Below are 15572 nucleotides of genomic sequence, written 5' to 3'. Positions count from 1 at the left end.
TCATCCTTTCTCTCAATATTGAAAATTCATATTTAATTACGTGTTTCATAAACACAAGAATCTCATGATTGTATTCATAATATTATTGTTAAGGCAAGAAACGATTCCTATTCTAGATTTTCTAGAGCACGCCTTATATTGATTTAAGTTCACCTAAATATATCATCGCATGGTAAACATATGCATATATCTCATATATAAAAATAAATAAACAAGTAAGCATGTAAGAAATTATCATGTCACACATTGATATAATGATGTATGAATTTATTATAACATTTAAAAGCAATTAAAACAATTAAAACATGCTTTAAAACACTTTTGGGAATATAAACAGTTCAAAACTTTTATATAAAAAATATTTGACCACTCCATTAGATCCGTGTCGGAAAAACGAATCCAACGACATATTACACGCCCAAAACGGAGTTACGAAACTCCCAGAAATCAAATTTAAAAATAACAGATGGGCTGTAACGCATTACAGGAAAGCGTTACAAGCCCTATAACGCATTCCGGTAATGCGTTACAACCCTTTTAAGCCATTAAAAGGTGTAACGCATTCCCGGAATGCGCGACACCCCTTTTCCCCTGTCAGCTTCAGCCGCCGCCGCCTTTCACCGAACGCCGTGCCACTTTAATGTCAGTACATCATTGATGTTTCAGCAGCATACTAAATATATATATATATATATACTAACAGATTATATATATATAATTACAAATTTAATTAAAACAACTTCAAAAAATCATAATAATTAATCCACACATCAGAAAATTATGAAAAAAATACCCAGACGATCTACAACACTTGTATTCTGAGAAACAATTTCTAATCAGTCATAATTAATCCATGATATAACTTGCACAAATCATAATAAATTCATACAATATCATAAAATTCTGAAATTTTTACCACAGATCTATATGCATACAACCTATGCTCTGATACCACTGTAGGATTCTATACATCACGGAAGCATGAAATTAAATTCTTAATTAATAATATTAAGAACTTTTCTTAATTAATTTATAATTAATTAAATCTCATTTAATCAATTATTAAATTTGCTAATTAATTATTTATTTCACAAATAAATAATTACCAGCCATTATTAATTAATTCCTCCATCATTAAATTATTCTCTTTTATGGTGTGACCCTGTAGGTTCAATATTAAGCCGGTAGTAGAAATAAATAATAATAAAACTATTTTATCATTATTTATATAAATTCTCTAATTCATTAAATATGATTAATTAATTAATCATATTTATTCTACATCGTGAGGGATACTTTTCAGCATATCGCGACTATCCGGATAATACGAATTCACTGCTTAGAATACCAAGAACCCATTCAGAGAATAGTTACCGTACAATCAATTCATTCTACCCTGCAATGTCACGATTAAATACAAGGCATGGAACTTGTGTCAAGCCTATCTTATTTAATCATTTGCTTTCCCATTCACTATGCTTAGTTCTATTTAATATAAATTAGAAACTCCTTTCTAATTTCATTCACTCTGGCCAGAGATTCCTGAACTAGCATAAGTGGATCAGCTTTGAACATTCTCTTCCTTTACTGGAAGGGGTAGATCCTTTATTGATCATACACTATCTTCGTGTACAAATTTCTATACCCAGTAGAGCCCTTATAGTTGTCCCTGGAGACTAAGAACTAAACCAAAGCATAGTTCAGTGTACACTGGATGACTATGATGACCTCAAGTCTAAGGATACTTGTACAACTATCACTATATGAACAACTACTGACACGTGAGTGAACTCCATCAGTTGTTCAGCTGTGTGAGTCATGTTCAGTGAACTTATTCTATAATAAACACCTACATACTAGCTTTAATGTCACCACACAAATGTCTATGAGAACAGACAACCTTCATAATGAAGCAAGCATAGTATGTACCCATCTTTGCGGATTATTAATTACCAGTTAGTAATCCTACGACCAAGAACTATTTAAGTTTAGAGTTATCATCTTTTAGGTCTCATTATTATGATCTCATCACAATCCATAAAAAGCTTTACTTTAAACTGTGGTATATCTTATTTAAACACTTAAAATAGATAGAGCCCGCAATAAAAACAAAACAAGTCTTTTATTAATATCAATGAAATCAAAATAGATTACATAAAAGTTATTCCTAAATCCTCATACATGATTGGACTTATGACACATCTCTTTCGATAATGACTCCCAATTGACCCCAACTGACATGCCGATATATGGATTTGCGGGAGTGGAGTGCCCCGTGGAAGGAATAATCAAGTTGCCAACCACCATTGGTCAGGAACCAAGGAAAGCAACACAGATGTTGGACTTTGTGGTGGTGAAGGCTAGTTCAACTTATAATGCTATCATGGGAAGAATGGGGATTCACGCCTTCAAGGCAGTCCCTTCTTTCTACCATTCAGTTATGAAGTTTCCCACCCAGAATGGGATTGGAAAAGAGAGGGGAGATCAAAAAATGGCTAGAAGTTGTCATGTGGCCTCACTAAGGGCAGTTGGAGTTGGGGGGCAGGTTCTGCCTATCGAAGATCTGGATATTCGAGAGAATGATGAGAAAAGAGGGAAGCCAGCAGAAGACTTGGTTTTGATTCCTTTAGCTCCCGAGGATCCTGAGAAGGTGACTTTCGTTGGAGCCATACTAGAGGAGCCTCTTAGAGGGAAGTTTGTGAAATTTTTGCAAGAAAATAGTGATGTGTTTGCATGGTCAGCAGCTGATATGCCAGGCATAGACCTGGAACTGATTACTCGCAAGCTGAATTTGGATCCAAATCGAAAGACAGTGAAGCAAAAGAAAAGAAGTTTTGCTCCAGACAGGCAAGAAGCTATAAAATAGGAAGTAGAGAAGCTCTTAGAGGCTGGTTTCATTGAGGAGATACAATTTCCAGAATGGTTAGCAAACCCTGTAATGGTGAAGAAGGCCAATGGAAAATGGAGGATGTGTGTGGACTTCACTGATCTGAATGACGCATGCCCTAAGGACTGTTTTCCGTTGCCAAGGATATATACTTTGATAGATGCCACTGCAGGACATGAGATGCTGAGCTTCATGGATGGATTTAGTGGATACAATCAGATCAAGATGCACAAGGACGACATCCCAAAGGTATCATTCATCACTGACTTTGGTGTTTATTGTTATCTTGTTATGGCATTTGGTCTCAAGAATGCAGGAGCCACCTATCAAAGGTTGGTAAATAAAATTTTTAAGGATCTTATTGACAAGACCATGGAATTTTATGTTGATGACATGTTAGTCAAGAGTCTAGTGAAGACTGACCATATAACCCATTTGAGGGAAGCCTTTAAGGTCTTGTGATACCACAATATGATGTTAAATCCTGCAAAGTGTGCTTTCGGAGTAGGATCTGGAAATTTTTTGGGATTGATGGTCTCCAAGAGGGGAATCGAGGCCAATCCCGATAAAATAAAGGCAATCCTAGACACGGAACCACCAAAAACTACTAAAGATGTTCAAAAGCTCATTGGAAGGGTTGCGGCGTTGGGACGATTCATCTCCAAATCTGGGGACAAGTACTTGTCATTTTTCAAGTCCTTAAAGAAGGTAAAAGATTTTGTATGGAGTGAAGAAAGCCATAAGGCATTCGAGAAATTAAAGAGGTATATGGCCCAGGCCCCGTTGTTGGCCAAACCAGCTCTGAACGAAGTTTTATACTTGTACTTGGCTGTTTCAGAGAATGCCTTGAGTGCCGTATTGGTTAAGGAGGAACTTAAAATCCAGAAACCCGTATAGTATGTTAGCAAAATTCTGCATGGAGCTGAGTTGAATTATTCAACTATTGAGAAGTTTACTTTAGCCTTGGTAATGGCTTAAAGAAAGTTACGTCCTTACTTTCAGGCTCATCAAATTGAGGTGCTAACAAATCAGCCCTTGAGAAATATCATTGATAGTCCCAAGGCTAGTGGGAGGTTGATCAAGTGGGCAATAGAGCTGAGAGAATTTGACATCAAGTATAAGCCACGAACGATAATAAAAGCCCAGACATTGGCTGACTTCGTGGTGGAATGTACCATACTTAACCAAGAAGTCGGGGGGCAGGAAGATACCATACCTCAAGACAAGGAAGTTGATAAGGGGGACAAAGAAAAGGATGATAAGGAGAAGGAATATTGGGTTCTCTGTTTTGATGGAGCATCAAAAACAAATTCAAGTGGGGCATAGTTAGTTTTACAAAGCCCCGATGAGTTCTTAATTGAATATGCTATGAAGTTAGACTTCTCAACCATAAACAATGAGGCAGAATATGAAGCTCTGATAGCTGGCCTTGGCTTAGCAGGGACACTTAGAGTCAAGAACTTAAAGGTCTGTGGAGACTCGAAGCTGGTCATATCCCAGGTAAAGGGAGAGTTTGAGGCAAGGGATGGTACGATGGCTAAGTATGTCCGCCTAGTAAGGGTTGTGATGATCCAATTCGATGAATGCCATGTTGAGCACATTCCAAGGGAGGAAAATGCTAATGCAGATGCATTATCAAAATTTGCTTCATCTGAGATAGAGGAAAGTTCAGGAAGTGTATACTTCGTTTTGAAGACATGGAGCATTGATGTTAAGCTTGTAGCTCCTATAGGTCTGGGGACGTCATGGATAGATCCCATTAAGGCCCATATTCAAACCGGTTGGTTGCCAAATGATGCTACTGAAGCACGGAAGTTGGCTGTTCGAGAACTAAGATACTCCTTGATAGATGGGATTTTGTATAAAAGATCTTATGTAGTTCCTTACTTAAGATGTCTCAGGCCCGATGAGGCACGCTTGGCTCTTGAAGAAGTGCATGAAGGTATATGTGGGCAACATTTGGGGGGCAGATCACTAGCTCATAAGATAACCCGTTTAGGCTTCTATTGGCCAGAAATGATGGCTGATGCCAAAGAGTATGTGAAGAAGTGTGACCGTTGTCAGAAGCATGCACCTGTCGTTAGACAACCCCCCGAGATGCTAACCTCCATCAACTCACACATCCCCTTTGCTATGTGGGGAATGGATATACTTGGGCCTTTCCCCCATGGCCACGACACAAAGGAAGTTCCTGATTGTAGCTATTGATTATTTTAATAAGTGGATTGAAGCCAAGCCTTTGGCCAAAATCACAACTAAGTAGGTTGCACAATTCCTGTGGGAAAATATCATGTGCCGGTATGGAATTCCCCGCATCCTAGTCACTGACAATGGAACACAATTCAACAATGAGGAATTCAAGAAGTATTGCGAAGAGAATGAAATTGAATTACGATTCACTTCTGTGGCTCTCCCGCAAGCCAATGGGCAAGCAGAAGTGGTGAATCGAATAATCCTGGATGGACTAAAGAAGACGATCGAGAAGTCGAGGAGTAACTGGGTGGATGAAATACTCCCAATACCATGGGTCTATAGGACTACCTGTAGAGTCACGACAGGAGCAACTCCCTTCATGTTAGCATATGGGGCATAAGCGGTTGTTCCTGTAGAGATATCACATTCCTCTCCCAGGATTCAAGCTTTCAATGCTGAGGAAAATGAGGAAGGGCAAAGATTAGCCCTGGATCTAATTGATGAAGTACGAGATGAGGCACATGCGAAGATAGTGGAATATCAGAAAAAAGCTTCATTCTACTACAACCTAAGGGTTAAAGAAAGGTTCTTCAAATAGGGTGACTTAGTCTTGAGGAAGGTGGAAGCTTCTGGTGTAGGGCAGAAAGGGAAACTTGCCCCAAATTGGGAAGGGCCATACAAGGTCAAGAGTGTTCAGGGTAGAGGAACCTACAAGCTTGAGACTATGGATGGTTTTGAAGTCCCGAGAACTTGGCATACACAAAACCTGAAGATTTACTATGTGTAAAGTGGTTGAGCACGATTCTCACTTGTCAAGATGACAAGTAGGTTGAAAAGTACCTTGAAGCTTTGCTTGCTTAGGATTTACATGTTTTAGTCTGAGGTTTATTAAGACTTGTGTAAGGGATGAATCCCAACAATTTGTGAAATTCAGAAAGTTTTAAAAATATGTTTGAATTCCAATAACCAGACAAGTAAACTAAGTGCATGAGATGAAAGTATAAAGTTCGATGAATAAAACAGATTCAAATAAATAATACGAAGTCTGATAAGATAAGTCTCAAAGACAATATAAAACAAATAAGCCACGCAGGGCTAGAAAAGCTCTAAGGAGCAGAGGTGCCCTTAGCATCCATATCATCATATCCTCCGCTTTCGCTAGAAGTCTCAGTCGTCCTGGAGGAGGAGGAGCTATCATCCGCAGCATGCCTGAAAGATGACTTGTGAGGAGGAAGAAGCGGGTCTTGAGGGATACGATCCGAGACAACCACTCATGTATGAAACCTCTGCAGTAAAGCCTCGTCATCAAGGCAGACATAGTCCGCCGGGTTAATATCAGGACATGCCTCGTTCACAGTCCCAAGGGCCGTATCCCAGCCAGTCTTAAAGAACCCGGGGAACACCGAGTCATCCCTCACCCTCATAGACTGAGTGAACTCCTCCGAGTCCAAGTAGTTATCAATCGCTCTGTCCTTCTCCGCCCTTAGCACCACCAGCTCATCGTTAGACTTAGACTCTCCGAGCTCCTCCTTCTTGCGCCTGAACCTCCTCTCTAAGGTAATATACTTCTTCTGCTGCTTCCTGAGGGCATTATCCGCTTTGTCCGAAGCCCTCTTCCAGGATTCAGCTTGCCTCACAACGCCTTGGAAGTAGGTGTTAGACTGAAACGAAACAATAAACAGAAATGTAAGGCAAGTGAATGCTACAAGTAAAAAAGAGTGCAATTATAAGAAATAGTCATACCAAGGCTAAGGACTGAGCTCCCATGAGCTTTATTCTCTCCAAATCGGGAGTAGCTACCACATCGGTGAAGTCCTTGGGAGTTACGCCGTGGTAAGACCAATCCCAGTCGTGCTTCATGGATCCAACCACGGTATCCCCTCGGCGGAATCCCCAAAGAGGCTGAAAGGCGCCCGTAGCAGCAGAGACAGGAGCAACAACAGTGATAAGGGCACTATGGGCTTCAGTTCCCTCAGCTGGAACCTCCACCATGGGCTCCTTGTGCTTCCGTAGGAAGCTAGGCTCCGTAGCCTTTCCTCGAGTGTCCAGACCCGCAAGGCGAGCCTTCTTCATCCTTGCAGTCTCCTCAACAAGAGGCACATTATCCTCGTTGATTTCCTTAGCAGCTACAAAATAAGAGAAAAAACAAAATAAGTGGTGTCAATAATGCAAGAAAGAAAGTAAAAACGAGAAGGGAAGAAAAATATCCTGTTGAGAAACAGAGGATAGCCCCACGTGGATGAGGGAGAACTCCTCTAAAAGAGTTCAGCTGATAGTGGCACCATCATCCCGAGTAAGCTCATCATAAATGATAGTTTCCTCAGGGGTTTGGTGAATGGATTTGAGGCTACCATCACTAACCTTCCCGAAGGAAGATCTGAAGAGGGTGCCCCAATCACCATTCTCCCACCTTAACCCGACAAAACTATTCCTCCAATTTTGGTTATTGTCGGGAATGGAGGCGCTGTTAAAAATGTGCTTACACTTGGGCCTTTGTTTAATGTAGACCCAACCACAAATGCTCGAAGAACTGTTATAATATTGGAAAATCTTCCTAGAAACAGCTACAGATAAGGGAAAACCTCCCCTAAGACAACAAACCATGAAACATAAAATGTTCCTCCAGGCGTTTGGAGGAAGCTGACAGGGGTTAATTTGAAAATCAGCTAGGAGGTGAGGAATGAAGGGATGAAAAGGAAACCTAAGCCCAGCATCAAGGGCATCTGTGTAAACAAAAAGAGTATCGGGTTTCCAGTGGCAAGTACGGTCGCCACCAGAAACTGGAACTAGCCTAAGGGGAGGACGAACATTATAACATGCGTTTAACTTATCGTAATCTATATTGTGCCATGTGTTACAGTGATTAAAAGAGTCAAGATGTGCAGTTGAGGGATATTCGTCTCCCCTAGTATTAATCATATCTATCAAAGACATGTAAGAAGCCTTACCTCGGCGGATTTCGACATCCTTACCTCATTTCGAAGCCGAGGCAATCTTGGCCGCTCTCTCAGCACCTTTGCCTGCCATTAATGGAGAGTAGGGAAGACTTGAAAACTTGGAAGAAGGTGGGAAAATCCCTAGAGAGGGAGGAGTTTTGAAGGTTGGAGAGAGGAGAATAGAGAGAAGGAAAGTTTTGGAGAGAAGGAAAGTTTTGGAGGGAAGAAGTGAGAAATATGAAAGTGAAGTATGAGATTTCACCTCACTTCCCCTCCCCCTTTATAGCCACTGTTGTCCTTTAAATGGGCCTGTAAAAAGCCCATTAGGCCCAAATTTGGAACATTTCAGAAAAATCGAGAGAATTCTGGAGGGAAAAATATTTATGTTGAATTATATATAAAATAAATATAGAAGAATTGAGGGTATTCTAGAACATTCTGGAACTAGGGCTTTGAAGCCCATAAAGATTGGCCCAACAAAAGGCCCAGGTGAAAAGGCCCAGGTTTGAGGCCCAAAATGCTTAAACAGGGATTGAATTAGGCCCATTAAAATAAGCCCAGTAAAGGGTTGGCCCAAAAGAAAAGGCCCAATAAAGAGGAGCCCAAGAAATTGTTTGTTTTAAAAAAAAAGAGAAGAGAATCCAGACCCAAATCATGAGCCCAAATTCAAGTTGAAAGAAATCCAGCCCAGATTTAGGGCCCAGATCATATATGTGGAGTTGCAAAAAAAAATAATAATATGCAAAATTCCTGACCCAATTCGATCAGGATTCATACTATATTCCTGGTCGAACGATTGAGGCCGAAACAGCCTTCGACCAGGGTTAAAAGAAGGGGCTAATTCGGTCAAGAAAACCAAAATCCTGACCAAAAAGGTCAGGATCCTAGTCGAACACCCCAGGTCAAAATGACCTTCGACCAAGATTACAAAAAGGGGATAATTCGGTCAAAAAATGCATCTTGACCGAAACAATTAGGATTCCTGATCGAACACAAAAAAATAGGGTGAAAATCCTGGCCGAAAATCGACCAGGACTCCAGCTCGAAAATTCCTGCTCGAAAACCTGTCGACTAGGGCAAATTGAGGGTTAATTCGACCAAGATCCTGGTCGAACCAGGTATAAAAAAAGGAAAAAGAAAAAAGAAAGAAAGAAAGAAAAAGAAAAAGAAAGAAAAGGAAGAAAAAGATGGAAAGTCCTGAAAAATTGCAGAAGATTGAAGGAAATTCCTTAAAATATTTTCGGAAAATGAGGAATAAATCCAGAAAATCAAGAAAAAATCCCAGAATTAAGGAAAAATTCCAGAAAATTAAGGAAAAATCCCAGAATTAAGGGAAAATTCCTGAAAATTAAGGAAAAGTCCCAAATATTCAGGGAAAATTCCAGAAAATTAAGGAAAAGTCCCAAAATTCAGGGAAAATTCCAGAAAATTCCAGAAAATTAAGGAAAAGTCCAAAAAATTCAGGGAAAATTCCAGAAAATTAAGGAAAATTCCCAAAAATTCAGGGAAAATTCCAGAAAATTAAGGAAAAATCCCAGACATAAGGGAAAAATCCATAAAATCAAGGAAAAATCCCAGAATTAAGGGAAAATTCCTGAAAATCAAGGAAAAGTCCCAAAATTCAGGGAAAATTCCATAAAATTAAGGAAAAATCCCAGAATTCAGGGAAAATTCCTGGAAACTAAGATAATTCCTAAATAATAGGGATTAAAGCAAATCGTTGTAAATATGTAGGTCACTCCATGCTTTACGCAAAACGATACCCTGTAATGGAACAAGTGAACTTAACTTCTGCGAAACCTAGCCCCTGTTTCCCAAAAGTTGGGGGGCAAATGATAAGGAAGGAAATAAGGCCTGAGTATGTAATTAATGTTGCATTAATCATATCAGAATTAGGCCAATAACTAGGCCCATTTGAGAAGGCCCAAAACCCTGAATATTAAATAATTTCATAATTAATTAATATAGGATAAGTAAGCTGATAAGATGAGTCCTAATGGAGAAATAAATCCTTGTAGATTGGCCTCCAAGGAACCTGGTGGGATAAGGAATCAACTTCCTACCTCTTAGGACTCCAAAGTCCATTCTAATTCTGAGACTTGCCCATCAAGTCTCCTGACCCAAGTCCAATTTATGGACTCCCAAACATCTATATAAGGGGTCTCACCCCACAAATCAGAACTACGTTTTTGACTTGATCCTTCACAATCAACAAGGTACGTAGGCATCTTGTTAAGGCAGATCGAGTCATGAAACACAAGAGCAGTCAAATCGAGCCTCGAAGCTCACGTTCCTTAGTAATAAATACAACAATTAATATACCTTAGTTTTTGATCCATAACGCATCTTTTCCCAGGTATATGCCTTTCAGTAATACTGAGAATCAGAGGAAAATGGCCCAGTATGCTTTCCGTGGTTACCATCCTGGCTTCGGAAGAATTCCTAAAGGTAGTGAAGCGGAGCTGGTAGCAGCGGGGTGACCTTTATGGATGGTTGAAGATGCTGGTGAATCTTTAAAATGATGGGTACTAAGAAAAGAGAATTCCTTACAGAAACTAGTAAAAGTACACTCCCTTATCTACTTGTTTTTTTCTATTATTTATGTAATTTTTCATCTGGTAGTGGACCCTAGCATTGTAGCCTAATGGATACCAAATCTTCTCTTGGTAACAAGAGTTCGGGTTAAAGTCTTGATAGATATGTATGTTGGTGAGTACATAAATTTCTGTTATTGGCCTTTACTTAAATAAATAAATAAAATTTCTTACATTGCTGGCTCTAAACCAGTTGATTCCTTTAAATCATCACTATATGTACTCCATTCACTGGTAAAATTATTAAATACCAATCCACCCTGTGTATATTTAGTACATCATCAACATGTCTCCTCATAACTAGTAATGCTTTACTGTCATTATGGATGATCATGTTGTCCACAAATTTGTATTTAGATGTTTAATTTTTTGCTTGTGACCGATTTAACATCATGACTGAGTAAAATTATTTCCCTTTGCAGGTTGGCGAAGGTACTTACCGCCATGTTTATCGGGATTTTGATCTGGAGAATAAGAAAATTATTGCTTTAAAGCAGATCAAGGTCAGCGATACAAAGCCTGAAACAATTCGCTTTTTGGCTAGGGAGATTAATATTCTATGCAGGCTAGACCATCCAAATATAATAAAATTGGAAGGTCTAGTAGCATTAGAGATTTCATCCAATTTCTGCCTTGTCTTCGAATACATGGATCATGATCTTGCAGGACTGGCTTCCCGGCCTGGTGTGAGGTTTACAGAACCTCAGGTACTCATGAAAAGTTTGTGCAATAAGATGTGGCAGAATTTGTGTCATAAACTGTGCATGCATTATACTTGCGTGTCTGTGGACCATGGCATTGTGTTTAGCAATATTTCAGTATATACATAACTCAATCTTCATTTCTTATGTTGTACCCTCTTAACTGAGTTGGAAATGTGGGGGATCAAAACCAAATATATGATAGTACTATTTAAGGCATGTATTTGGTGACACATCCAGATACAATATATCTTATGACTGATCCTTGATAGTATTATACACTTTTGGATGAAAATTGTTATTGAAAATTCATATTCTCTCAAATCTCTTCATGCTAATTAACACGCCAATTTAAGATAGCGTTGTACCTCACTAGAGGTGTAGTTGGGATTTGGGAGTATGATTCATAGAAATGTAAGTGTAGTTGGGATTTGGGAGGATATTAAAGGATCCAACCTTTTGCTCGACAACAATGGAAATCTGAAAATAGCAGACTTTGGTTTGGGCAACTATTATGATCCACAACAAGTTCGCCCTCTAACGAACGGTGTTGTAACTCTTTGGTACCGACCACCTGAACTCTTTCTTGGTGCTACTTGCTATGACGGTGCTATAGATTTATGGAGTGCTGGTTGTATTCTTGCTGAACTATATGTTGGACTACCAATTTTCCCTGGAAAAAAGGAGGTACATGGTTTTTAAATATGGTTTTACAGATGAATGTACATGTAATCACCACTAGAAAGATAAATAGCTGAAAGAACTTTGATTTATTGGTTATAGTTGATTACCTAAAATTCTTAGTCTACAATAGCAGAACCTTAGCATCTGCATTATCAACTGTGTTGGGAAAAAATGGTAGTAACTTGGATAGTAGAAGCCATACAAGAATTTTTTTTTATTAAATAGAGTATTTACATTCAGCATAAACATACCATTACATAAATAGCCAAAGCCAACAAAATTACCATGTTTTAACAAGATATACTTGTCACTTTCATAAACTTGTTTATATACATGATTATTTAATACAACACCAGACAAGAGATTCTTTCGAATCTCCGGAACATACAACACATTATTTAATAATATACATTTTCCAGAAGTAAAAACTAGCTTGACATTTCCTAGTCCTTTGATCAGTTCAGTTGCAACATTTCCCATCTTTAAGATAGATCCATCTTCGATTGCTTGAAAGTCTATGAACCAACGAAGATCTTTACATACATGACTCGTTGCTCCTAAATCAATCCACCAAGCAACATTATCATCATGCACATAAAATACCTCAGATATTAGTGATACATAATTCTGACAATAATTATAATTTTGTATTAAAATCTGACCTTGTTGCTTTTCTGGATCCTTGGATCTACTTCGACCAATATTTTGCTTTTCCTGCTTACCTTTACCAACCCGACAATCCTTCTTGAAATGTCCAAGTTTCCCACACTTCCAACATGCCATCTTAGGTTTTTTGTTGGAAGAGTTGTAGTTTCCTTTAAACTTCCGTTTATTACCCTTGCCATCCTTAGAATTTTTAGAAGGTCCACCATCTTCAACCATATTTACAGAAGAATCACCGACTTGGTTCTTGCCCTTAGGATTATTCTCAATTTCTTGAGTTCTCAAAGCCTCTTCAATTCTGAAGTGACTTCCAAGTTCAACCAGCGTCATATCATCTTTATTATGTTTCAAGGTGTGTTTAAAATCCTTCCATGATGGTGGCAGTTTGTCTATAACACCATAAACAGAGATAGATTCTGAAAGGAATATGTCCTAAGTCCAATCATGTATTAGGATTTAGGAATAACTCTTTATGTAATCTGTTTCGATTTCATTGATTTTAATAAAAGAGTTGTTTTGTTTTTATTACGGGCTCTATCTATTTAAGTGTTTAAATAAGATATACCATAGTTTAGAGTAAAGCTTTTTATGGATTATGATGAGATCATAATAGTGAGACCTAAAAAGATGATAACTCTAAATTTAAATAGTTCCTGGTCATAGGATTACTAACTGGTAATTAATAATCTGCAAAGATCGGTACATACTATGCTTGCTTCATTATGAAGGATGTCTGTTCTCATAGACATTTGTGTGGTGACACTATAGCTAGTATGTAGGTGCTTATTATGGAATAAGTTCACTGAACATGACTCGCACAGCTGAACAACTGATGGAGTTCACTCACGTGTCAGCAGTTGTTCACATAGTGATAGTTGTACAAGTATCCTTAGACTTGAGGTCATCATAATCATCTTGTCTACACTGAACTATGCTTTGGTTTAGTTCTTAGTCTCCAGGGACAATTATTAGGGCTCTACTGGGTATAGGAATTTGTACACGAAGATAGTGTATGATCAATAAAGGATCTACCCCTTCCAGTGAAGGAAGCGAATATTCAAGGCTGATCCACTTATGCTAGCTGATCCACTTATGCTAGTTCAGAAATCTCTGGCCAGAGTAAATGAAATTAGAAAGGAGTTTCTAATTTGCATAGAACTACGTATAGTAAATGGTAAGCAAGTGATTGAATTAGATAGGCTTGACACGAGATCCATGCCTTGTATTTAATCGGGACATTGTAGGGTAGAAGGAGTTTATTGTACGGTAACTATTCACTGAATAAGTTCTTGGTATTCTAAGCAGTGAATTCATATTATCCGGATAGTCGCGATATGCTGAGATGTATCCCTCACGATGTAGAATAAAAATGATTAATTAATTAATCATATTTAATAAATTAGAGAATTTATATAAATAATGATAAAATAGTTTTATTATTATTTATTTCTACTACCGGCTTAATATTGAACCTACAGGGTCACACCATAAAAAGAGAATGATTTAATGGTGGAGGAATTAATTAATAATGGCTAATAATTATTTATTTGTGAAATAAATAATTAATTGGCAAATTTAATAATTTATTAAATGAGATTTAATTGATTATAAATTAATTAAGAAAAGTTCTTAATATTATTAATTAAAGGATTTAATTTTTGGAAATTAAATCAAGAGAGAGAATTATTTCTAAAGTGTTTAGAAAAAGGATTAATGATTAAAATGTGTTTTAATTATTAATGAAAATAATAAATGGGATAATAATAATATTTATGGGAAAATTTCAGCTGAAAATTTTGCCTATAAATACACTATTATAGACCCTATTTTATTCTAACCCACAAAGAACCCGGAAACCCAAAAAGTTTGGAAAACCCAATTCTCTCCACCTCCTTCCTCCTCCTTAACATCGTTTTCTTGGTGGATACCGGTGGAGTGCTTCACACTTGAGGAGCAACTGTAAAGGATCTCTGATCGTTGTCTCCGAATTATTTTAAAAGGTTAGATTCGATCCCTCGAATTTTTATTCACGATTTATATGCTTTTATTTGGATTTTGTATGTGTAAAAGTGTTTTGCCATGCCCCCGCTGCGTTAAAAATCCAAAAATGGTATCAGAGCATAGGTTGTATGCATATAGATCTGTGGTAAAAATTTCAGAATTTTATGTGCTTGTATGAATTAATTTTGATTTTTACAAGTTATATCATGAATTAATTTTGTCTGATGAGAAATCGTTTCTCAGAATAATTTTGAATGTTGATCTGGGTTCTACAAGTGTTGTAGATCGTCTGGGTATTTTTTTCATAATTTTAGGATGTATAGATTTTTTATTATGAATTTTTGAAGTTGTTGCAATTAAATTTGTAATTAAATAATTATATATATATATATGAATTGTATGTATGTATATATCTGTATATCTGTTGTTGCTTTGTCTGTTGCTGTACTGCTGCTGCACGGAAAAAGGAGACAGACATGGCAGGTCTGACATGCACGACAACCGAGGAGAGAAAAGGTGGCTGCTGAAAAAAAAAATAGGGGTGTAACGCATTCCGGGAATGCGTTACACACCTGTGACGCATTCACGGAATGCGTTATACCCTTTAATGGCTTAAAAGGGGTGTAACGCATCACCGGAATGCGTTACAGGGCTAGTAACGCGTTCCTGTAATGCGTTACAGCCCGACTGTCCATATTAAAATTGATTTTCTGGGAGTTTCGTAACTCCGTTTTGGGCATGCAATATACCGTTGGATTCATTTTTTCGAGACGGATCTAATGGAGTGATCTAATGGCGTGCAATATAAAAGTTTTGCAAACTTGCTTGTCATATCTTTTGCAGATTCTCCGTTCGTCATCTTCAGAAAAAAAAAAACTTCAATCTATGTTGGGAAAAATGGTAGTAACTTGGA

At 37.9% G+C, this 15572-nt stretch overlaps 1 protein-coding gene across 1 annotated transcript; it reads left to right on the top strand.

Annotated features, from left to right (window-relative positions):
• Positions 1-10409: 10409 nt before the first annotated feature.
• Positions 10410-12013, top strand: LOC141674512 (putative serine/threonine-protein kinase At1g09600). The gene is made up of 3 exons (XM_074481219.1): positions 10410-10481; positions 11033-11317; positions 11750-12013. Exons 1-3 carry the CDS (start codon positions 10410-10412, stop codon positions 12011-12013), a joined length of 621 nt encoding a protein of 206 aa, XP_074337320.1.
• The last annotated feature ends 3559 nt before the right edge of the window (positions 12014-15572 follow it).

Source organism: Apium graveolens, chromosome 7 (genome assembly GCF_009905375.1).
Source record: "Apium graveolens cultivar Ventura chromosome 7, ASM990537v1, whole genome shotgun sequence".
NCBI classification, from domain to species: domain Eukaryota; kingdom Viridiplantae; phylum Streptophyta; class Magnoliopsida; order Apiales; family Apiaceae; genus Apium; species Apium graveolens.
This window is presented reverse-complemented; position numbering and strand designations above follow the sequence as displayed.